Below are 18,967 nucleotides of genomic sequence, written 5' to 3'. Positions count from 1 at the left end.
TTTTATACTATGTAAGAGACAGTCTATTTCAAGATAATAGAGTTCCTGACTCTCAGCTTTGTTTACTAGACTATTTTTTAAGACCAATTCTGCATATTCCTATTTCTCCCCCAGCTTTATTTCACTTGGCTACTTAAACATTTTCTAACTTTTGTTAGACATAACTTATATAGAGAGGAAAATGACATTTCTTACTCTCCTAGTAGCCAAGCAACCTTCACATAGGGTCATAGTCATGGATGAGGTTCCATTATCAGTTTAAATATGCCAACAGATAAAAAAACTATCACAGCCTTTTCAAATTTATATGCTGTTATATCCCCCAATACAAAATGTGTCACATAGTTACAGAAATAGTTATAATTCAGCAAAATAAGGGATACTTAATTCTTGGTCTGTTCCTTCTTGTTACTCTGTTCTTGTCTGAGTGCTTAGATGCCTAAGCCTCTTTAGTCCACAATGCACGTGAAGTATAGAGTTAAACCATGAAACCTAACTAACAGTTAATAATAATGGCTACTACTGACTGAACACTTAGCCTATGTTAGAAATTACACTGAGCACTTTATATGGATTATTTCAGTCTTTACAACAGTCCTGACATATAGGTACTATTATTATTATTGTTTTGCAGATGAGAAAATTGAGTTTTCCAGGTAAACTGCCCTTGGTTACACAGTAACTAAGCCCATTATATTCACTAAGGGAGTGTAGTCAGAGTTGAGGTATTTTTTTCTATGTCATCATATTTCACTTTGCTAGACAACTAGTTTCATTTGTTTCTGTATTCACATTTTGATTTAATTTAGTGTTTTGGATGTGTAAAAGAATGTTCATGATTCAAAAGGTTCATGCAGAGAAATCTCACTCCTTTTCTTTCTACCTTGTTCCCATCTGCTCTATGTAAGTAGCAATATTCGTTCGTTTTTAGTTTGTGCTTAGTGCTTTTATTTTTGTGAAAAATACACATGCACACAGATACATATCATATATTATGTGTGTGTATAGCTTTATATTCTGATTTCCCTTCTCACTCAAAATGCGACATACCATACATAACGCTTTTGTACCTTTTTTCATTTAACTATGTGTCCTGGAAGTCATTTGGAAGCAAGACTTTGCTCCACTTTGTCTAACATCAAATTCTACTAGATCCTTTTAATAGACTTTGCCATATCCATCCAGGTATGATTCTGTCTCCTCTTCCTTCCTTTTAGAGTGTCTGTGGTTTGATGCTTCTTGGACCTCTAAGACCATTTCTTTGCACTGCTCTGCATGTTAAGAGACTGAATTTAAGATAGGAAGGACAGTTAGGAGATACGGTAGTAACAGAGGCCAAAATGTAGAAGAAACTTGAGACTTTTCCTCAGGTCTTTGGTTTTCACGTGGGAAGATCGCTCTGGACCCTCTTGTCAGGCAGCTAACTAAGGCCGTAGACTGAAGAGCCGGACAGAGCTTCTTAGAAACAGGCAGTAGGTGAGCGGATCCTTGGAGCTGGAAGTGCTGCTGGTAAGAAGACAGACAGGGGTGTAGATGGGGTTCATGGACAGCCTCTTCTTCCTTTGTCTTTCCCTACTTTTGTTCTATGAGCATCCCTGGGGCAAGCAGAATAGGGGGCTTGGGGTTGCTGTTCTCGCTGCTGGTCCTAGCAGAAGTGTGAAGAGATGTGAGTGAAAGGGGGCAGCTCATGTGTGGCCTTAGAGGGTGCTTGAACACTCTGACACTATTACTACAACGGGGTGTTTATGAATCATGTGGGTGTTAGTCAGAGACTGCCTGGACCAAGTAAGAGGCAGAACTCATGCAAAGAGAGATACAGAACCCTCCCGCTCTTTCTCTCCCAGGATATAAAAGAAACATACAGCTTATAACTTTCTGTCTGTCTGTCTGTCTTTCTTGAGTGCTCTCTCTATATATCCGTATCTCTGTTTCTGTCTCCATGTCTCTCTCTCCCTCAGTCTCACTAGGTTGGCAAAATAGGGTATCTCTTTACTTGACAAAAACAGACCTTCTGGGGACTTCCCTAGTAGTCCAGTGGTAAAGAATCTGCCTTCCAATGCAGAGGACATGGGTTCAGTCCCCGGTCAGGGAACTAAGATCCCACATGCCGCGGGGCAACTAAGCCTGCACGCTTCAACTAGAGCGCCGGTGTGCCGCAAACTACAGAGCCCACATACCGGAGCCCACGTGCCACAACTAGAGAGAGAAAACCCACACGCCACAACTAGAGAGAATCCTGTGTGCTGCAGTGAAGATCCCACATGCTGCAACTAAGACCCGATGCAGCCAAAAAATAAATAAATAAAATAAATATTAAATATATATGTATACCTTGTCTACCTCGTGACAAGGATGCAGTTTAGTGTAGCGAGGTTAAGAGATTGGTTTGGAGTTAGGCAGACTTAGGTCTCAGATTTCACCTCTGCTCCTTTTAGTAGCTGTGTAATCTTAGGCATGTTAACTTAATTTTTCTGGGACACAATTTCTCCATCTGTGGAATAGAGGTAATAAATAATATACCCTATGGGGTATTGTAAGGAATACATTAAATTATATTTGTAAAGTGTTTAGGACAGTGCCTGGCACATAATAGATGTTCAGTAGATCTGTTATCATTATTGCTGCTGCTATTGTAATCTGAATCCACTAAAGGTACAGCAATGTCTGTATCTAAATAAACCTGATGTACAATTTATACTTGGCTCTCTGAGAGATCGTCTCTCCCTGACCGTGGTGAACCTTTGTATATAATTCCTTCTTGAAATTGCCTTCTGTTTTTTGGGCAATTAAACTAAGTTTTTAAAATTGTTTAGGTTGTAAATGTCTTAAAATCCTTACTGACAAATCTTGATGAAGTAAAGAAGGAAAGAGAGAGGCTGGAGAATGACCTGAAATCAGTGAATTTTGACATGACGAGCAAATTTTTGACTGCTCTGGCTCAAGATGGTGTGATAAATGAAGAAGCTATTTCTGTTACTGAACTGGATCGAATCTATGGGGGTCTTACAACTAAAGTCCAAGAATCTCTAAAGAAACAAGAAGGACTTCTTAAAAATATTCAGGTAAAGTTTATATACTTTAATACATTTTTATTAAAAAAATTACAGGAGGGATAAACCTGGACTAAATCTGTATCCATTTAGGATTGTGTTTTTTGCAAATGTTACATATTAATAGAAATCTGTAAACGTTATTGGTTATATTTTCATGCCCACTGAATTTGTAGTATTTTTTACTTAAGGAAAGCTGTAAAGTACTGTGTTACTCCAAAAGGAATATATTAGGTAAATATCTAGTAATAACTGCATGAAATCATATATGATTTTTATAGTTGGGAAAGTATCAGTACAAATGTTATGAGTTATAGTAACTTGATAAATAAGTATAACTGCATAAATCTTTCTTTTAACAAGGTCTCACACCAGGAATTTTCAAAAATGAAACAGTCTAACAATGAAGCTAATTTAAGAGAAGAAGTTTTGAAGAATTTAGCTGCTGCATATGACAACTTTGTTGAACTTGTAGCTAATTTGAAGGAGGGCACAAAGGTATGAAGCATAAAAGAAACAAGAGCTAACTAACCAGTGTGGATGTGAGGATATAGTTTGGGTAGTTAATTGGTATTTCCAGTTGGACCAAATCATTCGGTCTTGAATTTCTTATCTTTAATGACTTTGGCTCCTGAGAGCTTTGGTATAAATGGGAGAAAGCTTAATGAAGGTGGGAGTATTTCATGGGAACTTTGCAGAATGAATTTTATATTTCACCAGGCAGAAAGAGGGTGTGTAGACATTCATTTCAGGTAGCAGGAATTAGCACAGAGAGGTCAAAAGGTCAGTGACACTTTATTGGGGGGTAGAAAGTTGGCCAATCTGAGTGAATTATGAGGGAACAGGAGTAGTAGTCAAAGCCGATATGTGGTGGGGAAGGGGGTGTGTATGGCTTTTATATTCTGTACTGGTGGTGTGGATTATGATAGATTTGTGATCTGCTTATGACTCAGAGTGCTTACTAAATATGTTTAAGTATTTTCTTGCCTTTCCTTTAGATATTTTAGGGAAATGCTTATATTTGTTTTTACCAATTACTTTGCTTTTGAGGGAACAAGTGATTTTTAAGTTTTTCAAATACATAATTCCTTTTGGTACTTTAACTCCATAATGATCACTTAATAAAGTTATCTTGATGTAAATACGGTAGATATAATGTAAAACCCTCTGAAGAGAGCATAGAAATACTGCCAAAGCCTTCCAAAGAGAGAGGATAGTAAAATGCCATTTTAATTCGGTTTAAAATGCTTTGTTGAAATAGATAAGCTGAGAAAACTCACCAGAGTGCCTTTGGAAATTCTTCTGAGGGTTTCTGAAATGATGCCTGCACTTCTGAAGTGAATGTGCAAATCTAATACTTCCACTTAAATAGGTTTAGTCTTTATTAAGAAATTGACTTTTCTCTAGGAATTGGGAACTTGTTCACGATCATGAAACTTTTAACTTGTTGCCACTTAACTTTTGGTGACAGTGCTTTCTAATGATTTTATTATTTTTTATTTTCTTAGGGAATCTTAGGTCATATTTAATATTAAGTTACTGAACTTAAGTGGTATGACTGCCTCTCATGCAGAGGATTTTATCTCTTTAGCTTTAACTGTTATTGACAAAGGAGCTTTAGATTGTGTTCCTCTTAGATTAAAAATTGTTCTGGTTTATCACTTGTGTTTTTGTTCTTTGCTCATAGTTTTACAATGAGCTGACTGAAATACTCATCAGATTCCAGAACAAATGCAGTGATATAGTGTTTGCACGGAAGACAGAGAGGGATGAACTTTTAAAGTAAGTTTATTTTGTGTATTAAGTTGTACTTTTGAAGTTTTTTTCTTTAAAAAAAATATTCTTGCTACCTCTTTTAAAAAAATTATATGTGGAGACTTTTGTGGTGAGTTGGCAGTGTGAGTTGGCAATTTCCTTCCTTTCCTCCATGGTGTTTCTTTGTTTGCTTTTTTATAAATTTATTTATTTATTTTTTTAGTTTTGACTGTGTTGGGTCTTTGTTGCCACACGCGGGCTTTCTCTAGTTGTGGCGAGTAGTGGCTTCTCTTGTTGTGGAGCATGGGTTCTTGGCATGTGGGCTTCAGTAGTTGTGGCATGTGGTCTCAGTAATTGTGGCTTCCAGGCTCTAGAGCGTAGGCTCAGTAGTTGTGGTGCACGGGCTTAGTTGCTCCGTGGCATGTGGGATCTTCCCAGACCAGGGATCAAACCCATGTTCAGTGCATTGGCAGGTGGATTCTTAACCACTGTGCCACCAGGGAAGTCCCCTCCATGGTGTTTTACAAAGCAACAAGGAAACAACTGCATGATCTGAGAACAAAAGGGTGAAAAGGAGTGGAAACTTTAGATGTAGGAAGAACAGTGATGTCTCAGAAGTGATAGCAGAATAGCTCAGAGTAACAGATCTTAGGAAATGCCAATAAACATAAGCAATTTACTTTGAAGTGGCAAATAGATTCCTTACATGAAACTAGAGGCACAGAACATGAGGGAGAGAGGGTTTATAGCTCAGAAAATGTCAGCAAAGTCACTTTCTGCAGGGGCCTACTGGGAAAGCTGGGTGAGTAACATAGGACTCATTCCATGTGGAGTAATGAATAGAAAGTTCACACAGCATCGATACAAAGATATTATATTCATTGAGGTGAGAAAGAGAACAAAATTTTACTAAACTTAATAGATGAAGAACATTCACCGGAATAATGTTGTCACAGAATAGATGAAAAATTTACCATGAATTAAGAAAAAAAACAAACAAACTAGGAAACAATCATTAAGGATCACTACAAACAAGTGCCAGAACTCAAGGAAAATGGTAAGAAAACAGGGGGCACTAAAACGTGAGGTGTCAGGATTCAGGAAACAAGTGGAAGAGAGGAACAAAGCCATCACAGGTATAAGATGAAATGGGAAAGAGCAAAACAGAGGATAGACGATGAAGAAAGCACAGGATCACAAAGTAGAAAAGAAGTCAAAGAAAATGAAACCAAAGTAAGGAAAGGATTAAAAAGGATTAGAGAAAGTGGGCAGAGAAGATCCAATATATGTAAAATTGAATTCCCTTCAAAGAAGAAAAACCAAAACAGTGAACAGAACAAATATTTAATGATATTACTCAAGAACATTTTCCTAGGGCTTCCCTGGTGGCCTAGTGGTTGAGAGTCTGCCTGCCAATGCAGGGGATGCGGGTTCGTGCCCTGGTCTGGGAAGATCCCACATGACGTGGAGCGGCTAGGCCTGTGAGCCATGGCTGCTGAGCCTGTGCGTCCGGAGCCTGTGCTCTGCAACAGGAGAGGCCACAACAGTGAGAGGCCTGTGTACCGCAAAAAAGAAACATTTTCCTAAAATAAGGCTTGTTGAAAGGGTATATCATATGGTCAGGAGAAATGAACAAGAACTGTCAACACCCCAGCATATAAATTATTAGTCTTAAAAGATAATGGTAGAATCCTATTAAGGCAGTCAGACAAAAAGATCAGGTCAGTTTATAAAAAGGTTAAAAAATTCAGGCTGGCAGCACTGCATGCTAGAAGAGAGTGGAATGATTGCTTGTTGGAACTCAAAGGAAGCAAATGTGAGGCAAAGATTTTATATCCAGTCAACCTGTCCTTCAGGTGTATACAGAGCCATGTGCTCAATTAGTAATGAATGTAAAGGACCCAGAGACTATTATACTCATAAGCCTTTCTTGAGCCCTTCAGATGACCTGACCATTATTCTTGTCTCTGTCCATGTTTAAACAGTTTCCCATTGAAGAAGTGGGCGAAGTTAAGAGCTACTTTCTTCCACCCCCCAAGAAAGAGCAGGGCCAGTTATTTTCAGTTTTTCTACTAAACCTTTAAAAAGCAAATAATTAGAATGCTTTTTAAATAGTTCTAGAGGTTAAAAAACACCCTTCAAGTTAGTTTTACTGATAAGTAAATCTGACAGAGATTAAAACAAAAGTCTTCAGACCAGTTTCATTTATGAATATGGATGCGAAATTTCTAAATAAAATACTTGCCATTGATATTCTCCAGTATGTTAATAAAGAACCATGACCAAGGGGGAGTGGGTGGTTATTCCAGTAATGCAGTGATTGGTTCAGTATTTTTACATCTAAGGAGAAAAAGATTCTCTTCATAGATGAGAAAATAACTGTTCCGGTACTCAAAATAGGAATTAATTGACTTCCTTAACATGAAAATATATGTGTATGCGTGTATATATACAATAGATCTATTTATCTGTTTATATCTGCATAAAACTCAGCTTCATGGTTAATGGAGAAATGCTATAAACATTCCCCCTGAAGACAAATGCCCATAATCAATGCTATTATTTAATATTATATTGTCAGTACCAGACTGCACCATTAGAAAAGAAAAAGAAATTAGAATAGAAAAATTGGAAAGGAGGAGAAAACTATCACTACTTACAGACTTTATGATTATACATCTTGAAAACCCCAAAGAATCAAGCCTCAAACTCTGCAAATAATAAAGGAATTGTTACTGAAGATAGGTGATTATAAAAATAATTTGTAGAAATCAATAGCCTTGGGACTTCCCTGGTGGTCCAGTGACTAAGACTCTGCAATCCCAATGCCGGGGGCCTGGGTTCGATCCCTGGTCAGGGAGCTGAATCCCACATGCAGCAACTAAAGAAAGGACCCACAGTGCAGCCAAGTAAGTAAATAAATAAATATTTTTTTAAAAAATCAATAGCCTTCATACAAATAAACACATAGAAGATATAATGAAGGAAAAGACTTCACTTAAAATAGCAATAAGAAGGCTTCCCTGGTGGTGCAGTGGTTGAGAGTCTGCCTGCTGATGAAGGGGACATGGGTTCGTACCCTGGTCCGCGAAGATCCCACATGCCGCGGAGCGGCTAGGCCCGTGAGCCATGGCCGCTGAGCCTGCGCGTCCGGAGCCTGTGCTCCGCAGCGGGAGAGGCCACAACAGTGAGAGGCCCGCCTACCACACACACACACAAAAATAGCAATAAGAAAGATAAAATACATAGGAATAAATTTGTCATTTATTAGACCTGTATGAAGAAAACTTTGAAACACTATTCCAGGACACAAAAGAGGACTTGAGCAAGCTGAAAGACGTATCATGTCTTAGATAGGATGAGACAGCTTCATGAAGATGTCAGTTCTAAATAAACTTACGTATTCAACATAATTTTTAAAAATATTTATTTATTTATTTTCTTTTTTATTTTTTTGGCTGCATCGGGTCTTAGTTGCGTCACGCGGGATCTTTCGTTGTGGCACGTGGTCTCTTCGTTGCGGTGCTGGGCTTCTCTCTAGATGTGGCACGCGGGCTCTAGGGCGCTTGGGCTCTGTAGTTTGCAGCATGCAGGCTCTCTTGTTGAGGCACGCAAGCTCAGTAGTTGTGGCACGCGGGCTTAGTTGCCCCGTGGCATGTGGGATCTTAGTTCCCTGACCAGGGATCAAGCCTGTGTCCCTGGCATTGGAAGGCGGATTCTTTACCACTGGACCACCAGGGAAGTCCCTCAACATAATTTTGATTAAAAAAAGAATCAACAGATTTTCATGTAAAACTAGACAAATTGATCCTAAAGCTCAAGTAGAAAAACTTTTAAACAAGATTAGCCAGGAAAACTGAATAATAATAATAACAGTAAGGGGAAACTAATTTGCCAGATATTAAAATATGTAATATTGTCTCTAATTAAAGCACAGTGATACTGGTACATGATTAGACCAAAGACAGAATAGAAGATAGGAGTAGATTCAAATACATATGTGAATTTAGTGTAAAAAAAGATCCTAAATCAGTCAGAAGAAGTTAGAGACAAGTGCCTAGCCATATAGAAAACAAAAGTTATTCTTACCTCAGAGTAAGTTCCAAAAGGATCATATTTGAAATGTAGAAAATGAAATGAAAAGAGAATTTCTTAGTAAAGCTGAAATAGGAAGGGTCTTTGTAATTCTGACTTAAAACCCAGAAGCCATAAAAAAAAAGTTCATCATAACATGATAAGAAGAGTCAAAATGTAATAAACTGGGGAAAAATATTTGAAACTTGTTCATGGGCAAAAGGCAAATTTACGTAATTTTTAAAGAACTCCTAGATACTAATGAAGAGGAAACAACTCAGTAGAAAAATTAGGAAAGGATGTGAACAGAAATTCTGCAGATGAAATATGAATGGTTCTTAAGCATATGAAAAAAATACCTACCCTCGCTCAATATAAAATAAATATGAATTAAAATAACTCTGAAATAACATTTTTCAGGGATCTCCCTGGTGTTCCTGTGCTTCCACTGCAGGGGGCACAAGTTTGATCCCTGGTTGGGGAACTAAGATCCTGCATGCCATCATGTGGCATGGCCAAAGAAACAACATTTTTTAGATCGGCAAAAATTTGGAAATTTGATAACATGCTTTATTGGCACATGTGAGGGAGTAGGTCTCATCCATTGCTGTGAGAAGGCACATTGGGGCAGTCCTTGTGTGGGGCACTTGTGTGGGACCTGGAAAGGTCTGCTTTTGAGAATTTATTCTGAGGGTGTATGCTAGAAATGACATATGCTAGCATATGCTAGAAATGACATACTTACCAATGAATTCATTTCTGAGTTTCTTGTACCAGTAAAAGAATAGAAACAAATCAAATGTCCAGGGCTGGTGGAATAAAGCTACATCTGTACAGTGAGATACTATGCAGCTATTTTTAAAAAAATGATGTTTTCTATTTACCCATGTAGAAAAATCTCTGAGATAAATAATTAATGGTAAAAAAAAATAAGGTTACAGACAGTGTAAAGTATGCTTCTTGTGTAAAAAGGGAGAAGATAAAAATACACATTTGAATTGGTTTATTTATTTCCTTTTTTTTTTTTGCGGTACGCGGGCCTCTCACTGTTGTGGCCTCTCCCGTTGCGGAGCACAGGCTCCAGATGCACAGGCTCAGTGGCCATGGCTCACGGGCCCAGCCACTCCGCGGCATGTGGGATCTTCCCGGACCGGGACACGAACCCGTGTCCCCTGCATCGGCAGGCGGACTCTCAACCACTGCGCCACCAGGGAAGCCCCTGAATTGGTTTATTTCTGATAAGCTCTGGTCAGGTTCATAAAAATAAAAAATAGTGGCTGTCTGTCTGTTGTAGTGAATGGTGGAATGAGAATTTGTAGATAGTGGCCTGTCACTTTTTAGTTTTTGAATCAAGTGAATATATTACCTTTTCAGAAAATTATATTAAATTAATCTAAATAATTATAGGGATTTCATGTTTTTTATAGTACCACCAACTAGTCTAACTTTATTTTTGACATTGTATCTGTACCCCTGGGCTTTTTTTTTTTTTTTAAGCCATAGAGCCCTTTGTTCAGACTCAGTCTTGCAGAGAAGTCCAGTTTGTGAAACAAACAGAAGTGGCTCTGTGATTTAATAGCTTTGATTTATATAATTAGTAAGTGGCTAGGAAATTCTCATTTGTCCTATAAATGTGTTATTTACTGCAACTATCTGATCAAAGGAAAAATATTATGTCTTATATACTTTATAATATAATTATACATGCTAGATACTGTGTTTATGATTAAATATACTCAAAATCTAATTAGTTGTAAAGATAATTATAATAAATAAGTAAAATATTTAAAATATTAAACATAATTATGTTATATTTACTATATGTGAGTTATATATATACATATAATTAGATGTTTCAAACTTTGACCTTTTTCAAATTTTAATATTGACTAAAAACATAGTTTATATTGTAAGCATTTATTACAAATTTACAAACATTAAGAAGTAGTTTTGATTTCTTGATGAATATGTGTAAGTTTTCTTTCTATGTGGAGTGTCTAATTTATCTTACAACTGGGATTGTTTTTGACAGTGAAAGTGTGGGGGACTCGGAGTTGCTGTTGTTACATGAAGACAGTAGGTCCTGTTGTAGACATTTCAGGACACGTCATGTTTACTGCTCTGTGCATGTGAATCAGCACAGGGAGAAGTTTATCAATACCAAGTATTTCATAGAGTGTATTCTGCTTTAGGGTTTTGTTTAGTGAGATTTCAATTTACTGTTAGAGGAGACTTTAAAATATTAACAAAATTTTTAATACTTTATTTTAATAGTCCTTTCAACCTCAACCTTTTTTTTTTTTTGCGGTATGTGGGCCTCTCACTGTTGTGGCCTCTCCCGTTGCGGAGCACAGTCTCCAGACTCATAGGCTCAGTGGCCATGGCTCATGGGCCTAGCCGCTCCGCAGCATGTGGGATCTTCGCGGACCAGGGCATGAACCCGTGTCCCCTGCATCGGGAGGCGGACTCTCAACCACTGCGCCACCAGGGAAGCCCCCAACCTCTATCTTTAATGAATTTACCTTAATAATAGATTATGAGGTATCTTTTAACATAAACTATCTCGGTGCCACACTTCGAATATCTTTCAGAAAGTTTTCATCAAGAAATTTGCACAGTGGTTTTAAAGTTTTCATCAAGAAATTTGCTCAGTGGTTTCGAATAGGTTATTGTTTTTTGTAAACACTGATACAATACAGCGATTAAAATATTAGCTAGGTAACTACAGTTGTAGTTTTCGGATAATTTTTAGATTATTATATTATGAGTTTCTCATAGGGGATGACTTGTTAGAGAGAGGACAATTTCTTAGTCTCACTTGCTCAGTTTGACATGTTCCTTAGTCTGGCTCTAACTATGATCTCTGAAAAAGTTTACCTTTTTCCCTGGTCTTCTGAAACAGAATAAGAACTAACTTTATTTTATTCAATAGTAGGAAGAAAGAAGATTTCAGTTGGTTCTAGTCAAGAACAGAAGCATAGTATATTTTCTGTGTTTCATACGTGAAGAAGAAAAGAAAGTAAGAAAAAGATCTGGTATTTTGTATGTGTTGGTTTTCAAAATTGTGTTAATTTCTAACACTTCTGTCTTTAATAAGGGACTTGCAACAAAGCATTGCCAGAGAACCTAGTGCTCCTTCAATTCCTACACCTGCGTATCAGTCCTCTCCAGCAGGGGGACACACGTCAACGCCTCCAACTCCAGCGCCAAGAACCATGCCGGTCAGTAAGCAACCACATTTTTAAAATGCAAGTTTTACGTGTTCTTGACAGCTTTCTTGCTGTAAAGGACAACACAGACTTTACATTGTAGAGGTCTGGTGGTCACCACTTTGATCAGGTGACTAACCTCAACTTTCTGATGTTTTGCAGTATGCAGAATGCAGCATCACTCATGGATTCTTGCCTAAAAATGTTTAACTAAATCTAATGAAGTCTTTAGACTCAACTTTAAGTTTATAGCAAATACAGTGATAAAACAAATGAAATTGTGCTGTTAGGAACAGTTGGACAGTCTAGAACTGGAACATTCTGTGAGACACCTGGCTTGGTCTTTTCTAAAAGCAAATGTCATAGAAAAAAATAGATGGGGGGCATATTCTAGATTAAAAGAGAGGAACAATTCATCATAATCAAATGAACCTCAGCTGTATCTTGGTTCATAAAAACGCCTAGAAGAGCTTGTGTGTATGATAAATAGGGAAACTTGAATGTGGAATGGATACTCAATGATATTAGGAAATAATTATTAATTTTCTCAGGTGAAATGGTATTGTGATTATGTAGGAGAATATTAGGACTTGTATGCTGAAGTCTTTAGGGCTGGTGTCCTGAAGTTTGCAAGTTAACTTTCAAGTGGTTCTGCAAATATATAGATAGATAAATATATGGATATAGCTATAGATAAAGCAAAGATGGCCAAATGTTAATAATTAACTTAATTGATAAACATGTGATTGTTTATAATAGTATTCTTTTAAGTTTTATGGTGTTTAAAATTTTTCATATGAAAAGTCATGGGGCCAGGAAGAGATAACAGTAATAAACTGTACTGACCTGCTCCTTCCTCCCACCTCAGATGTCTAACCATTGATGGCAGCAGTAATGAACAGTAAATGATTAAATATTAGGCATCAGGGAAAGAGCAGTGGCTATGGAGTATCCACAAATTGGAGAATTATTTTTCAACTACAGTACATTTCTGGAGTAATAAGCCCACATTTAAGAATGGGAATTAGAAATATATTTGGTTGGATTCTAGAGTTTCTCATATGCCCTTTTATTTTGATTGATAGCAATTTGACAGAAACCTGACACATTTTGTCAGTGCTAACTTTTTCTTACAGCCTGCTAAGCCCCAGCCCCCAGCCCGGCCTCCACCTCCTGGGCTTCCAGCAAATCGAACTCCTCCAGCTCCAGCTCCAGTGAGCACTGGGACCACTGCACCAGCTCCATCACAGACTCCTGGTTCAGCTCCCCCTCTGCAGGCCCAGGGACCCCCATACCCCACTTATCCAGGGTATCCCGGGTAAGGCTGAAACTTTGTATATCCCAGTGAATTGGCTAATGTTTCTAGCTCTGGTTAGTCTTTTAAAAACAAGCTCACCCCTTCTCTGAATGGAGGTGTCATGAATGAGTAAGCTACATTGTCAGCTCACAAAGAAATAAAAATAAGTTATAGTCACTTTTTTTGAGTCGTTGAATAGCCATTTCCCAGGCTTATTTAATTTGTTTTTAGTTTTTACATATTGGGTTTATATTAAATATATCTCTTCTGTATGGAATTCAGAATGTTTCCTTGGTCTTTATTTAGGTGATAAACAGGTAGGTGCCTTTTCTGAGCTTAGCATAGCAAGGTTGATAAGGCCTTCTTTACCTACCTGTACTTTGATGTCTTGGCATTCTCATCAACTCTTAAATAGAAATCTATCTAATTATGGCATGTGTTTTCTTAAAGATCAGCTGCCTTTGTGGTAGTTTTTTTGGTCTTAAAAATCCAGACATTTAACTACCTTTTAAGATGTCTTCCAAACTTAGTAAGTATATTGTATCTTCCAAATGTTAAAACTTTGTAAATAGTAAATTTATGAGCCTTACAGTGAACATTGAATCTTGTGAAACAGAAGTGTACTTAGATTGCCACTTAGATTTAAGGGCCTCCGTTTTTATTCCGTGTTCATAGTTGAATATTTAGTCTTATTTCCTTCAACAGTCTTATTTTTTGGGTAGTATTCAACACTTTTTTCTTTCATTTCAATTAATAACAGGATAGAACACTTTTCTCTAGCAAGTACCTTGAAACAGCTGTTTTTTCTCGCCATTGAATGGCTTTCTTGAAAAAACTTCATTTTAGAATAATTATTGTATGTTTCATTTTCTAGTGTTTGATTTACCAATCCAGCTTTCTTGTGTTCTTCTTCCCATCAGGTATTGCCAAATGCCCATGCCCATGGGCTATAATCCTTACGCGTACGGCCAGTATAATATGCCATATCCGCCAGTGTATCACCAGAGCCCTGGACAGGCTCCATATCCAGGACCCCAGCAGCCTTCATACCCCTTCCCTCAGCCCCCACAGCAGCCTTACTATCCACAGCAGTAGTGTGTCAGCTCAGAAGATCAGCTGGTTCAGCTCAGAGGGAAAGAAATACCAACCCTGCAATAAGTGTACTAAACCCTACGCTCTGGTTAATATAACGTACTCTGATGTACTGAGTGCAGTGTGTAATTTCTGTCTGCGGCTAGAAGCTGTGCCCCAGTTCCACATTTGATTGCACATGGGCCATTTGCTGCTGTTGCAGTATAAAGACTAAGTGTATTAGGATTTGAAATAAATTACATTACAGTTCATAAAAGTTGAAAATGAGAAATTAAACCCACAAATGAAACGTTTGAAATTATTATACTTAGTTCTACATAAGATATGATTGGAACATCAGAGGCTTACAATGACGGTTTCAGTACTGATACTCAAGAAAACTAAGTTATCTTTCTCTTTTGGTTTATTGATTTGGTTTAATTTTCATTATGCTATTTTGCATAATCAAAACATTGTAAATCTTATAATTTAAAAATAAATTCCTTAAGAACAGTTGTCATTGTTATGTTTTGTCATTGATTCTCATTCCTGTCTAATTTCTTTCTGGTATTAGTCTCTCATTTTATGTGTACACAGGTTAAACAGATCATGAGTTAAGTGCATGATTAATACAAGTTAATAGGTTCAAGTACATTTTATAGGAAAACCAAAAGAATAATAACCATAATTTATCTTTCATATGCTGATTAGTAAATTAATTTTGACATTTATTTTGAAAAATCATATAATGTGGAAGAAACACAATTGCTACCAAAGATTCTTCAAATAAATATACAAGTAAATATGTATATTTAATGTTTTATTATTAGCTTCTCCAAGAAATTGATGCAAATTCTGGTAATTTTTTTTCTTTTTTTCATAATCTGGTTAAAATAAATACATGTCATTAACAATGCTGTCTAATGTAATGGAATTGTTTAAAGAAAATTTACTGTACCCTTCCATTCATTTTTTTCACCTTACTGTCTTAACCTACTAACATTTAATGCACAATGTATATGAATAGATCTAAGCCCTTTCATTTTTATGCTCCTAAAAGATTGGACTATTTTATAATTCAGGGAGAGCACAAAACAGTTGTTGGGAGCATATGCCAATTCTGGAATAGGCTGTGTATTTAATATTAGTCTCCGCTGTTAGGATAAACTAATCACTGTATAAACCTCAGTGAGACTTGCCTAGTGGAATACATAGACATGCCTCATGGAATGAGAAAGTGAGAAAGGAATGAGTTGTCTCACATCCCAGTGGGGTCTGTTCTGTGTGAGATTCATTTCAGAATACACCAGGCATGTGAGTAGATGTCAAATGAATCTGTTTATTTTCTAAGTTTTAATGCTAACCTTCTCTTGAATTATTGTTTCATTTAAATGATACTATCAGTTGGTTCACTGTTGTTTTCATTTGACAGTTTGGGTTTATATTTTAAATGTGGGACTGAAGGTGTGATTGTAAAGGGAGTGAATTGGTTTAAAATATATGTATATTTTAAAAAATCTTACTTTGTTGTTGTATGTAGAAAACATGAAGGCATGTTACTTCAATATAAATGACCTTTACATGGAATACTGAAATTGATTTAAAGTTCAGTAGTTAAAACCTTGGCAAAAATAGTTTTTTACATATCATAGCTAAGTTTTATTAATGTGGAATCATCAGAATATGACATGGGCTTGTTTGACTCTTGTGTAAATGGCACTTAAGTTCCTTCTTATTACTCAAGTTATCATTTCTATCGTTAAGATACTCAGTGAGATTAGGGGTAGTCCAAATTGCTAGTTTATAATTCTCACTAATGCAGAAAAAAAACCCAAAAAACAAAATTGGCCTGAATATTCTCTTGGGGAAAGAAGGCACTAAAGAAAAGAGTAAGTGCATCGGAGAGCCACCAGAGAAGTTACAAGGCCATTTAGCCCATTCCCTGTGCTAGACTAGGCCTCGTTTGTGCTCTCAGAGGGCTCAGGAAGGTGGTTCAGGAACTTTAGGGAAGGAGGCTCCACAGCCCCTCGTGGCAGCCTCCTCAGCATACCCAGCTCGTTCAGCTCTGTTAGCAAACCCAGGCCCATTCCCTCTTGTTGGTTCACTCATTCTTTAGACGATTGAGGATGCTTTCCTTTGGTCACCTAGTGTATTAGGTATAGGTGACCAAATTTCTGCAGCCCTTCATTGCTGGGTGTGTCTTCATAGGACTCTAGTTTCATTAAGGTGGCTCATGGAAAGAAGTTTCTCTTATGTCCGTTTTGCATTCTAGCAAAGAAGAAGCAAGCCCTCACTGGGATTATCTTTTGTTACCAAACTTTTTTATCCTTTGCTTAACTTCTTGTATTCCACAAAGTAACCTAAAAAGTTGTGGATAATGCTTTTTATTTAGAGGTAGGAGAGTTATCACTCTGGTTCAGGTATGTTGTACGTACGTTTATAATTAGGCTTTTTGATTATCTTCCTAAGCTAAAGAAAGGACACTATTTGTTTTATTTATTTATGTCAGGCTTTGGAATACTATTTTAAAAGGGCTATAAGTAATGAAGCTCTGCATAAAGGAGCTGGTCTGAAGTGGGGAAAAAACTAACTTATTTCTTACTTCTAGTTGGAGACAGACGGCTTGACTTCTCAGTCTGGTGTAAAGTATTGGTCTACTCCTGTGCTTCTTGGTCTTTATTCACATTTAAGAAAAATAGTCATATGTCACTGCAAACCAGTCAATCTTTGTGAGATCTGTGCACCCAACTTCTTTGCAATTTATAATCTCTCCCCAAATTTAAGTAGTTACAAAAAAAAAGTTTTCACAGAGCCTCTGTCCCTGATTTTCTGTACCAGTCAGCAGCTTATCTAGTCAAAAAAGATTAAAAAGATATTTTCCATTAGAGCTTTACAGTTTGCAAAAGTACTTTGTTGTACACATTTTCTAATTTCATAAACATGGCAAAATACAGTTTGTTAAGTAGACTTCAGTTTGCTAATGGGGAATTTTTTTTGGATGATCAGTATATCTTGGAAAATCTTGCTACAACCTAGCAGCATCTTTTTTTTTTTTTAATTTTTACACTTCTGCAATTATTAGTTGATTCACAGTACAGAACAGGATACAAAGTAGGAGAAAAACAGTGCTATAACATTATAATTACTAGTTTAAAAATAGACTTTAGAACTAAATGGTTGATTATAAGATTTACATGGAAGAGCAAAGAAGGAAAAATTATATTTTTAGAGAAAAAGAGAATATTCAGGCTTTATTTCTGGTATGAAGTTTATATTTTTTAAGAAATCCTATATTATCACACCAGAGATTTTAGATTCTTTTCTGCTTACAAACATTGTTGGTAGTTGGATGATATTTTTATTGTATTCATTTCTCTTAGGGGGAAATTGTAAAGAAAACAAAAGGTTCCGGATGAAATGTATCCTAGAAATAAAAGTTGAAAGATTCTTACTTCCTTGTAGTATGAATTCTTATTTAAAGTGTTTGGGGCTTTCCTGGTGGCACAGTGGTTGAGAGTCCGCCTGCCGATGAGGGGACATGGGTTCGTGCCCCAGTCCAGGAAGATCCCACGTGCTGCAGAGCGGCTGGGCCTGTGCGCCATGGCCGCTGAGCCTGCGCGTCCGGAGCCTGTGCTCCGCATTCCAAAAGCCACAACAGTGAGAGGCCTGCGTACTGCAAAAAAAAAAAAAAGTGTTTATCCTTCAGCTTTTATATTTCTCTAATTTCTTTGACAAACAGTGGGTTGGGAAATAAAAAAATACCCACTTTAAACTGCATGAGACAAGAAGACGGTGTTGTTTAAATGTTTTCTTACAGCTGTCAACCCTATAATTGATCATGGATGGACCATGATTTTCATCACTTAACGATTTGACCCAGATATTTCAGATGAATAATCTCTTCTTCAGGTGTCATTTTTGGGGTTAATTTTTGGAAATGTTTGGCGAGATTACCACAGTCAATTTATCAGGGAAAGGGGGATGGTGAAATGTGTTCGTCTTTTAAAACATATTTTCTTCCCACTTCTCCCATGTTTTAAGGTCAGATGCAGCTGTTTTCCTATGTAGCTCAGGATACACAATTTATCAGAGAATGTGTTGACTTTGTATGTCTTTCAAGTATGTTGAAGTTGAACAAGCTACCTCCAGGAATGAATCTATAGTCTGAATCCCTATTATATACATTTAAAATACATAACTATTGGATATAGTTAAATCTTTTTTGTTTGTTTTCACTTATCTGGCATCTGGGTTGGACAGTAGAGTTCTCACGGAGGGGCTTGGGAACCTAGGCATGTGGGGTGGGAGGACACGGGGAACTAAGGGACCCTCCCTGGAACTGGAGTTCAGCTGCAACCTAAATCTAGGACAGTGACTGGAGCAGCTCTGCTACTGGGGCTGTTTCAGTTTATGACCGCAGGGCAGGTGGGGTTGGCCTGGGCACCGCCTGTGAGCAGAGAGGAACTTGACTAGAACCTGTTTACCAGAGAGCCTCTGGCCCCTGCTAACCA

At 37.2% G+C, this 18,967-nt stretch overlaps 1 protein-coding gene across 3 annotated transcripts in view; it reads left to right on the top strand.

Moving 5' to 3' along the window:
- Positions 1 to 17,907, top strand: part of PDCD6IP (programmed cell death 6 interacting protein) — a 59,916-nt gene extending 42,009 nt beyond the window's left edge. For 2 of the 3 annotated variants that reach the window (XM_059077315.2, XM_059077314.2), the window contains exons 13-18: positions 2,814 to 3,062; positions 3,414 to 3,548; positions 4,738 to 4,832; positions 11,977 to 12,100; positions 13,225 to 13,406; positions 14,306 to 17,907. In XM_059077315.2, coding sequence (XP_058933298.1) covers positions 2,814 to 3,062; positions 3,414 to 3,548; positions 4,738 to 4,832; positions 11,977 to 12,100; positions 13,225 to 13,406; positions 14,306 to 14,480 — 960 coding nt within the window. In that variant the 3' untranslated portion in view covers positions 14,481 to 17,907. The remainder of the gene's footprint in view (positions 1 to 2,813; positions 3,063 to 3,413; positions 3,549 to 4,737; positions 4,833 to 11,976; positions 12,101 to 13,224; positions 13,407 to 14,305) is intronic. The other variant, XR_010835011.1, reaches the window with a different exon arrangement.
- Positions 17,908 to 18,967: the final 1,060 nt, after the last annotated feature.

Source organism: Kogia breviceps, chromosome 10 (assembly GCF_026419965.1).
Source record: "Kogia breviceps isolate mKogBre1 chromosome 10, mKogBre1 haplotype 1, whole genome shotgun sequence".
In the NCBI taxonomy this organism is placed as follows: Eukaryota; Metazoa; Chordata; class Mammalia; order Artiodactyla; family Physeteridae; genus Kogia; species Kogia breviceps.
Note: the sequence above shows the minus strand (reverse complement) of the source record. Positions and strands in the feature narration are given on the sequence as shown.